Consider the following 11,362-nt stretch of genomic DNA (forward strand, 5'->3'; position numbering starts at 1 on the left):
ATATAGTGCCTATAGTGGCTCTTGGATTGTTTGCAATTTCTCCAAGCATTACATGGTCTGACCTTGGAGTGAGTTTATTGGGATGTCCACTTCAGTGCAGACTGGCAACTGTGAATCTTTCTCGCTGTAGCATGATGGACTTCAAAGTGTTTGGAAATTGACTTTTAACCCTACTCAGATTGACGGACAGCAACATTTGATTCATTAAGATCATTGCTGACATCTTTCCTCCTTAGCACTGTGTTAACACACACACTTGAATGCTTCAGACCAAAAAACTGACAAAGCTTCTGCTTTTATAGAGGTGGCCATACTTGATGATGATCAAGTGAATTTGATTAGGAGCACCTGGCTGATACGTCCCCTTTTAATCCCTGTGGACACAGCACATACTTAGTCTTTCCACACGCTGCTCCCGCATTTTGGCTTAATATTTGCTAAATAATGACATAATATGTGTTGTTTTTCTTCTGGGGTTACATTTACCTAATTTTAAGACCTGTTAAAGACCAAGTTTTTCTGATGCCCTGATATATAAAACTTATCATTTTAAGAGGCTGTATTTTCTTTTTTTTAATGACTGTAAGTCTAAAGCTGTATGAAAGCATATTTGCTGTCGCATACACAATAAAATCTGCAAATCATCACACTTCAGAAGCTGGGACACTTCAGCACAGATAATGATTTTGTTTCTCTCAATAAATAAATCAGCCTATCATTACATGTCTCTTTTCAACATTCCCCAAACCAAAATTTGCATTGTAATCAAAGTGCAATTTGTTCAGATGGTATGTTCACTCTAATAAATTATGAAGTGAAATAACACATGTACAGTGAAAAAAACAATTAAGCAGTTTAATATATTCCCCTCCTACCTAAGAGGAGTTTTTGCACTGAACAAGCTGTAGAAAGTATAAAGTAGCTTCAGATATCAAAAAAAGCTAATTAAAATAGATTTTAATGGCAAAACTATTCTACATTACAAGATACATTTATTTATTTTTACTTAAATATACAAAAAAGCACCTAATATTAGTTAAAATGTGCCTTCATTAAAGTGTATTTGAATGGCTGAGATAGAGACATTAATATCCGATTTACAGTGCTGGGATATGTGCTGCATTCAAGGGTATAAATTCAACCTCAGACACCCACTCACACTCACCTTGTTCAGCTCCTCTATCCTCCTGATCAGCAGTGGGTTACTGGACGAGTTCTCAAAATAAACATAATCTGCAGAGGAACAGCAAGAAGGAGAAGGAGGAACAGAAAGAGAAACAGAGTGGGGAATGGAAAGAGAAAGACAAAGAAGTGTCAGTTAGCAATGTGAGGTCAGTCAAACGTTCAGGGCAATTTCCAATTGGACCACACAACGACAGCTTGATTAGTCAAGAGGAAAGTGCAGCAGAGACATACACAAAATGTTGATTTAACTCGATTAGGCTAATTTCATACACAGCAGTTGCTGTTGTAGTTGGGAAGTCTGACAGAATGAGATGTTGACGTGCTAATGCACACTCGCACATAAGCAACAAAACTGGCTCTCCAACCCTTCCATTCAAATAGCAAACCTTGTATTTCCTCAGCCCTCATGCTTTCTTTGTCTTATTGCTCCATTCATTCTCCCCATGTGTGGTGGTGTTTGTATGCGCAGTGTGTCTGCATTTGTGTGTGGGTGTACGAGAGACATTGCACAGGCTTTACCACGCGTGTGTGGATTTACTATGCATTTGTGTTAACGTGTATGCGTGTGTGTGTGTGTTGCTCCTGGCACCACTCCAGGCCCATTGGAGGCTTAGCTCTCACCAGGATGTCCCCACAGGCCCCAGTCTTGGTAGGGTGCCTGGTCTTAGCCCTGCATGTGTCTTGGCTGAGTGCTGTCAGATTATACCCCACACTTGGTATATTGCCTGGAGCTGGCGCTATCCTCCCTTCACCCTAAATATGCCCCCTCCCATCCCCCCACGCTCCCCTAAGACCCGTCTTCTTGACCGACTAGGCCAGAGATCGCCCAAAATTCCACCAGCACAACCGTAACATACACTGACTCTTGCCTTCATTTCTTGCTCCTCCTGTGTCCAACACTTAACTGGTTTAGGCATGCACCCATCCTGTTAGCACACCCATAATCTGCAACGACATCCAAGTCTAACCCGCATAATAATAAGTGCCACAGTTAAAGGAAAAATCCTCACACAAAACATTGTAAACACAATTAAAACAATTATCTAAGACGCATTTATCAAGCCGTTCTGTTTCCAGCTTCCTTTTAAAACCCAAAGGTGGCTTTCAAACAGTTTTGAATGGTTTTGCCCAACCAAACAGTTCAACCAATATGGAAGATATTCCATTTTTGACTCTAAAGTTGTTAGGCATCATCTTTGAAAACCAACTGAATAAATTATTCAGACATTGATAAAGTTTTTTTTCTGCTGAAATCGTAAATGTAGTCTCAGTGCATTAGTCTCAGTCTTGCCTCTCCCTCCCCGTCCTAGTTTCTGATCTCAGTCCAGATGACTCATTTGGCTTTTTTTTTCTTTTCTTTTTTTTACTAATGACAAGTATGACTAGAAACGCATTTTGTAACTTTGTGTAAGATGATATCATGTTTCCATCTACATAACAACCTATAGATGGATTACACAACACACATTATCCAAGCAGGAAATGAAGCTTTCACTACTGGATATAGAATCTCTTCAAAGCTTTGCAACACAAAAAGCTGCAGAGATTATATGCTGGAACTTCCAACATTAAATTCTTTGAGCAACGACTGTTTTAATTCATTTAAAACTTATCTGGGGTCCTTATTGGGTGAAGGTAGGGGTGCACAGAGAGAAGAACTGGTTTTGCAAAATAATTGTTTTTGCAATTCATTTTCTCTGCATTGCATTTCTTTTCTGTCTCGAGCTTTATTTTCATACTTATGCCTGGCATGCATAAATTGCAGTATTTAATGTGTTTCTGCAAACATACTGTATGCTTTCAGTACTCCCCATGCAACGGCCAGGATGCATGTATGTCATAGGGCACCGAGGATACAAAACAATCAAACTTTTGGCTGTTGAATACCAGAGGAGCATACTGAGAGCTCCTTCCCATGAACGACAGTATGAACAAAGTTTAATAGTGTTTTTTTATGTTTTTTTTCTCTCTACTCTTTAATCTGGACTAATTCACAGAATTTCTTTGTCTCGTCTTGGGTATTCTCAACTGCAACTCTGTTCAGGAAAAACCGGCATTTAAAGACACTGTCTTTGGCTCAGAGGAACCTGAGTGAAAACCATTTCCTAACAATTCACAAACAACCAAAATAAACTGAACTACCAATGACTTCACATCTGACATGTATATATTTAATATGTCTGCTGACAATAATCAACAGTCAAACATTGAAAGTCTATCTCAGAGACAGTCTCGCCCACGCTGATCTTTAACACACAATAATGCAAAGCAACCCCTGCATCTGCATAGGGGGCACACCTTGACTTCTCCGCTGGAAAACCTTTTGCTCCACTATGCCTATTGGTATTCCTCTCTCCACCCACACTTATAACTGAATACAAGAGGTTCACGCCCAGTCTGAAGTTTTGTAATGCAAGATAACTGTAATTTCCAGAGCTACGGTTGGCAGATAGCATTTATTTTATTTAAACCCTTGAAAAATTGTTCTATGCATTAAGCCACTGAACAGTCATCATTTGCATGAAGATGTAAAACTTTAGCACTTCCTCCAAGTAGCAAAAGCAATTCAGAAGGCATACACAGTGCAAATTTTATGACTTGCGTCTTCCAGCAACCCTCTTTTTACTGTTGAACATTGCTACAAGATGGGAAAAGATCGTCACATCATGCCTGTCTACTCTTCACCCTGTAACAGCTTGTTACTAGACTCCACTGCCACTGTGACATCTCCGTCCCGCTGCTGAATATCAAATAGGCCAAGCTGAAATTGAGCGGCACACTGAGAAAGAAAATGAAGACGAGATATCCGACTTGCTCGCTTTCAGACACACATGTGAGTCAGCAGCACGGAGGTCAGGGGTTGAAGAAACTAGCTTGTGACTAGTTGTGATCACCAGATTGGCTGTGAAACTGTGGGAAAGTGACCAAGACACTATCCTTTTATTAAGCATGGTCAAGTCATCCTTGAACAAAAAAAAAAAAAAAAAAAAAAAGACTTGTTCAGCATGAACAGCTATTAGCTATTAACAGAACAGAACTGAATAGCTAATTAAACTAATCAGAAACAGTTTTTATAAATTAATAATACTTGAAACTTATTTTAGCTTCTGAAACGTGACAAACGCCTTTCACGTGTGGTCTTACATCACAGAAAGTGAAATATCTATTTCGGTTTTAATCTCTTTAAAGACATATCTTCCCATTTTAAGTTTGAAATCATTTAATGTTCATTGAAAGAATTTTCAGAATATAATGAAAGTAATCCTTGACTGCTGCGGCCATTATTCCTACCTGCCTATAACAGAACAAGCTGTACTGTAGCGCAGCCATGATTCAATTAGTTATTTCATACACTTTTAGAAGCAGTTATTTAGATTAAATTATAAGCTTTAGCTCTTTTTTCTCAGGGAAATTGGCTAGAAATGTGATGATTTAGAATTTTAAATTTATTTACATAAACAAACAAACCCATTCCTTTTTGGACTATTGATTAGGAAACAAAACATTCCAGGACACCAGCTTATGCTGTGGGACGCCATGCTGTAAATAATCAATAAACTAATCACCACGTGAATTACTACTGAGAAAACTATAGAGAAATCACCTGCAGGAACTGGGACTTTGTTATTGTGGTTGTAGATTATTCTGTTAATTAGCAGAATAATCTATGAATGATTGTACAAAAAAAGTTCCATAAGTTAAGGTGATGTCTTTTAGTAAAACTTTATTACATCTGATTTTACAAAAAAAAAAAAAAAAAGACTTAAATCTGCAATCCAGTATGCTGAGACAGAAAATTCCTTTGTTGCAAAAAAAGAAAAAAAAAAGTCCATGTTTACAAGAATCCTAATTTACCAAAAAAAATAAGGGACAAGTCTCTTGACAAAGCGTGGGGAGAAATGATGACGTGTAGCTGCGGCCCTCAAACGCTCACCAGCTCAGAGGGACCCATTAATCAGGAGCCAAAATGCGTCATAACCATTTTAGAAAATGAAGCAGAACCACATGTTGAATATTCGGTTTGATGTGGTGTTGGGTGTGAATCGCCACTACATGCTAAGATTTTTTTTTTTTCCCCTTGGTTGGTGACAGCACGTCTCCCGCTACATTTAGAGAAGGTGGGACTTTGGGCAAAGCTCACCGTGTTCTTTTTTTTCCTGGCTCGGAAATTTAAGTTACCAAGAATGGAAACACTTAAGTTCAACCCGTGTCCCTTCCTGCCACCTCCAGAAGAAGAAAAAAAAATTGTAATAAAATAACCATGGGAGGAAAATGGCTCAGTGACTGTCCAGAACAGCCTGGTTGAATGTTGGAGTTTCTACATGTGAGGAGCTGAAGCCTGTTGGAGAGCAAGCTGGAGAGGAACTCAAAATGAGAGCAACAGAAAGAGAGAGCCTGTAGGCAATGAGCAGCATCAGTCTCTCGGTTTCCCATCAGCCCTCCCGTCACATCAGCCCGCGTACAACCACCCCGCTCTCCATCCCCCACTTTCAGCGTCAGCCAATCGGCGGGCTCCGGCGGCCATGATGTCATAGTGCAGTCAAATTTTCTGTGAGCCAATCAAGGCACGTTATTGAGCCCCGAAAGAGAGAGTCTGCTGGGCTGATTCAAACCAGGCCAGAGAGACAGACTGGCAGAGACGCAATGATGAGAGAGACAGAGAGAAAGAAAACATGAGATAAATAATCAACCAGAAAGAGATAAAGGTGGGCAAAATCTAAAATGAAGTGGAACAGGTGTGCGAATTACAATCAAAATAACCTGTATCCAAACATTCACTGTAAACTTCGGTTAAGGTGACCAGGATAATCCAAGATGCACATTGTAAGGGCCTACAGTCCAAATCCCACAGCTCTGGCTGAAAACTATATTGTATTGGTGGTCTCATCGATAAACTGCTTTACATAGTCGTAGTGGTTTATTATGTTAAATATGCCTTCCAGAAAGTACATTACAAGGAATGGCACAATTCACCAACACTATGCTCATCTTATTACCTAAATCTCTGTTTTTAAACAACTTTGTCATTGAGAGTTTCTTAAAGCAATTTAAATTAAGCAATCCCAGAGGGAACATCACTTGTTCAGCTCAGAGACACACCCTGCAACACACTCTGAGTTAAAGGCATTTGAGTAGGCACAGTCATGAGACAAACAGCTGGGAATCTGTGTATTAGCATATTATAACTTATGTAGTACATTAAAGCTGCCGTGATTAGCCATTTGAATTATTAAATTAGTTAACAAAAAGCAAATTAACATGTTAAATTCATTACATTTCTGATTGTAGCTTCTACAGATCTCAGACATCACAAAGAGGATACAAGAATGCTGAACCGAAATCTGTGACCAACACCAAAAGACAGCAGTTCCCCACAGCCAATCATCTACTTTATAACAGCTGAAGTGGGAAACATAATAAGAAAACCGCACTGTTGCAATGATGCAAGAGGTTCAAAACAATTTTAACAGGGATCATTACTGTAGTGAAGATGTAGACAAGTACAGCTGCAGTTTCCTTTTTTGCCTTATTGTATCCAGAACATAAATTGGCACAGCAATCGTTCAAGTACTCTAACCCTGACTCGCTGATCCTGTCGGCACTTTTAAACAGAGTCTAAAATTAAGCGGTCATAAAACTTTGTTCATACCTAGTAAAGGGTATTAACCTTTTTTCTTTCTTTTTTTTAAACAAATTTGACCGTTGATTCTGTGTATGTGTTTTCTGGTACGTCTCACTGACTACTGAAATCAAAGTTACACCTCTCTCCTTGTGTACCCATGACTTGGGATGTGACTATTTTCGGACCTTCTACAGACTACGTGGTTAATCATCAAATTCATAGACATTTCAAACGATAGCTGGAAGTCTGCCTGTACATCCCTAAAAGACAGCTCTACCAACACTGTGATTATGTGACAGAAAAACCAACAACGCAGTAACCAACTGATCTTTGTTTCTATTTAGTCTGCAATATGCTAGCCCCGATAAAGCTGCACCACAGCATATCCAAATATTTCAACTTAATGAAAGGATGCAATTTATTTCAAATTCAAAAAGTGTTCCAGCTTCAACCTCATCTCTAGAGAATTCAATGTCTACACGTAGTACAGCATACTTTAGTCATATTTCTTTTTTTCCAAGGGCTGGGCTAGAGCTAGAAAGGGAGCTGGAGAGGCAGCAGAGGAAGAGCATGAACATCTGCCCACGTTAGTCCAAGCAAACACACGCCCTCCACAGCTCACACCCCATCCGATGCTTACTCATGCAGTCACACGGACAGGTGCGTCTGTTGTCAGAAGCGGCAACCGCAGACGAGATTATAGACTGACATAGTATGGATGAAGGTTTCTATGGTAATAGAAGCTAATTTAATATCCTAAAGTCAAACTCGCACCTTATTTTCACACTTTGATATCACTCACAATCACTTAAAGTACGATCAGCTGTATGCACAGATGCATACACCTCTGTACAGTCTATACAATCTACCTGGCCTGCTAGTATCTGCTAGGATTCCTGGCAAAAGCAGGAAAGAGACAAAAATATGTCTTTCATATCCCGTCCCGCTCATTTTTCTGACATATTATAATATTTTACACCGAGGACTAAAAAATGTTTAAAAAGCAGTTTCGCATAAAGTCAGCAGTGGTGTTAAGGCTGAGATGGATTTGATCTTATAATAATTAGATCACAACTCCCATGACACCTTGCAATCATACTGCAGCAGCCACTGCAGCTTGCACTTAACAAATGCGATAAATCAGCAAATTTTTCCACTCTTTTCTCAAACATTCATTCTAGTGAAGTTTAGACAACCAGACCTTTAAGCCCATAGGCAATACTAGGAAGCTAGCAAACAGCGGTTATTGTGATGGGCGTTCGGGCAGTTTGACCCCCTCAGAAACACAATGATGGGGATACTTTGCTGAATGGATGTAAAAAGGTTGTCATGCATCTGTCCAACTAGTTGTCCTGAACTTGGCAGGATTGAAGCAAAGAAGCCTCAGCTTGCCACTCAGTGAGTACACCCACCAGACCCTGCAAGAGACACAACTGCCAGCGTGGGAGATTAACACCAGCCATGAGCCAAACAAAGTGTGGGCACTGTCAAAGTTTGTAATTTAGTCAGTTTGTAGATTAGTAAACAGTGCAACACCTTCAGGCACATTCTGAATAATTACTGTAGAAAATCCTCACCATCCAAAGGAAATGTGGGCATTAACACCCAAGTTTCTCACTTTTTAAGTTAGTAAACAATGCAACACATTTTGCAAACTCTGTGCAAGAGCTGTCACAATCCAAAACATTTCAATGCAAGTTCTTATTTAAAGGATGGATCCCGTATTTTCCAATTATTTCTTTAAATAACAGACCTCTACCCATATGACGACCGAAGAAGTGTTTGCATCCTGTAATCATTCCTCGTGATCATAACATCCTCGGATATGGCCTCATACTGCAGTTCCGATGCAGGTGATGGGGGAATAAAACCCACACTCCTCATTGTAGGTAGAAATATATTTCGACCAGAGCAACACGATTTGAGAAAATACAAACAGGACATCTTTTACTATATTTTGGAACATCTCTATCACAGTAGGTCCACATTCAGAAGCCTGTTGTACAAATTCATTTTAAAGGAAACAAACAGAGGATCACCTGGCCAAAAACTCAACCTGGCTTAACACCACCCAGCAACTTACTGTAATATTAACTACAAAATCAAAGCTCCACAGTTTTAAAAGCCTGTCCTCTTTTTTTAATGATAAGTCTGAATACCCACCAGCAAAAGTTGTAGTAAACTTTCTATACAACTTGACAACCAAATTTAGAACATCATAATCTCAGGAAAGAGTTGTTTTCACTTAGGGAAAACAAGTCGTCAGCAAGTCTTAGAGGTTTTTTAAAATTTCACTGCATTCATAAAAACGTCTTCCAACCGCTGAAATGGTTAAAAGTTATCGTACAGCCTACACTTAGTCACCAACACTTTCCTGCACATGAGGGAAAGCACTAGGAAGAAGTGCTGCAGGCACCGGAAGAGTGGCTTGTGGCCTGGATGGTAAAAACAAAGACATCAAGACCTTTTGTCTTTTGTCCACTGCTCATTCAAGGGGACTCATTGCTTTTCCAAGATGATCCTGCATTGTCTTGCAAAGCAGCAGCCATCTTTGTGTGGGCTTCTGCTTTGTTCTGGTGTTGGCCTGGAGAAGCTTCAGTCAATTATGAGGCCTATTTTTAGGCCAAACTAGAACTGTGATTTTATTTTTTTAAACTAGAAGTGTGGTTGTAGGACAAATTAAGACTATGCTTATTAAATTATGTTTTGTAGTTTTAAATTAAATTATGAATTACTTTTTACTTTTTCACTTTTCCAAAAAAGTAATCAACTTTGCTTTGATGACTGAGCATTAAATGTTTAATCCATTCTGATTGATTAGATTTCACAAATTAGTCAAACTACACAACCTTAAAGCTGCGAGGTAGATATTAAATAAATAAAACAATCTTTTTTTACTGCAAATTAGTGTGCTACAAAGAAGACATACAAGCTTAACTGGTTGGTATGTCAGTGTAAGAGACTGACAGCGTAAACAGAAATACTAAACTAAGTAACATCTGGCTGGTAAAGTGTTAACTTTTTACCCTGCTCCAACATAATCCAGCTCTCACTCAGGTAGGCTTTGTTTCATTTGACTAAATAACAATGCCATTATCTTCAGCATAGGCCATTTTTGATGCATGCTCCAAGCCAACTGCAATCACATCAGTCATATTTCAAAAGACATCAGTTCTTAATAATCTTAAAAATATAATCAGTTTGCTTTCCCTCCATTTTCTACTGACAAATGGCCACCGAGTCCAAAAAGACATTAAAGTGGATGAATAAAGAAAGAATAAAGAAACTGTCCTGCAAATGCTTAGGACTGCCATCTGCATTACAGTCGTCATATCAAACCTCTGTATGGTGACACTTTTTGACAGCTAAATTTGAAGTTTTTTGAAGACACATCTAAAAAGGTCTCCATTCTTTTATGCATCTCCACTGCATACCCCCTCAAAAAACAGCACATTCTATTTAAAATACAGTGCAGCTATAGTGGTTTTCGTGTTTTCATTTTCACACAGTACCTACGGGATGTAAATCAGGGGAACATATGCAGGGAAAAAATGAGTGGGAGGGGAAATCAGGAATTTTAATTAGGTATTAAGTTGAATTGCCTGCACAAAAGAAGCGAAGACACACTGGTTATAAATGTGTAAAACGGATCTCTACGCATGCTTTGAGAATTTTAGTGGTTCCTGCATGTAAAGTGTTGTCTTTAACTTTTTCTCCCACTCCTTCCCTGCATTTTAAAAGCATGCACTCCTTGCTGCTATCTTGTGAGCACTGAGAGGTTTCTACAGGACACTTAAAGCACTTACGATGTTACTTATGGCTGTGAGCGTATAGTCCGGGCTGTAGCTGAATGGCACGCAAAACTTTTAGAATATATCCGCTACGTTACATCAAAATATATAGAAGCGCAATGCATGTTACTCAGAGTGCATCGTTGCACTAAAGTACTTGTTTGCTAAGTTGCAAGAAAAACGCAAAAAGAAGCGAGGAAATCCGGGGAGCAGTTTTGTAAAGAGAACCACTACTCTTCATCACCATCCTCCTCTTCACAGTCACCATCATCATCATCTGTGAAGCACAAGGCTCTTTAGCTTTAGGGAAATAAAAGAAGGGAAGCAAAAGACGGACCACGCGCTGTAAATACATAAAAGAACCGACGTTAATCATGGCGAGTCCGCCATAAAAAATTACGGGAAGGTCTTAAAATACTGCCCCCTCCACCTTACCTCCAACCCGGTACATGTTCGCTGCCATGACTGCCCCCGGTCCCTGGCTTCCTCTCCAGGTAGAGGGGTGGCTCTCTTCTCTCTCGCGCTGCCGGAGCTGTGTTAGCACTGCCGCCGCTCTGTGTTGGAAAATGGTGGATTGATCAATACGAAAGAGACTGGCTGGCTGCCTTAAAGAGACAGTACGCCTTTTTTCTTTTAACCCACAACTTTGGCGCTGGTAAATGGGAATCAGCACTGTAACAAATTAACGATTTAATTAAACAAATTTCTTTAACTTAAAATAAAATTTAATAAATAAATAAATAAATATTTGCCTTTTAAGACT

General features: G+C 39.3%; 1 protein-coding gene across 3 annotated transcripts in view; it reads right to left on the reverse strand.

Moving 5' to 3' along the window:
- The window catches only part of mta1 (metastasis associated 1), a 43,531-nt gene extending 32,379 nt beyond the window's left edge, over window positions 1–11,152 (reverse strand). For all 3 annotated transcript variants that reach the window (XM_063498367.1, XM_063498366.1, XM_063498368.2), the window contains exons 1-2: window positions 11,035–11,152; window positions 1,166–1,233 (exon numbers count right to left, since the gene is read on the reverse strand). In XM_063498367.1, coding sequence (XP_063354437.1) covers window positions 1,166–1,233; window positions 11,035–11,062 — 96 coding nt within the window. In that variant the 5' untranslated portion in view covers window positions 11,063–11,152. The remainder of the gene's footprint in view (window positions 1–1,165; window positions 1,234–11,034) is intronic.
- Between the last annotated feature and the right edge of the window lie 210 nt (window positions 11,153–11,362).

The sequence above is a fragment of the Pelmatolapia mariae genome, linkage group LG16_19, assembly GCF_036321145.2.
Source record: "Pelmatolapia mariae isolate MD_Pm_ZW linkage group LG16_19, Pm_UMD_F_2, whole genome shotgun sequence".
In the NCBI taxonomy this organism is placed as follows: Eukaryota; Metazoa; Chordata; class Actinopteri; order Cichliformes; family Cichlidae; genus Pelmatolapia; species Pelmatolapia mariae.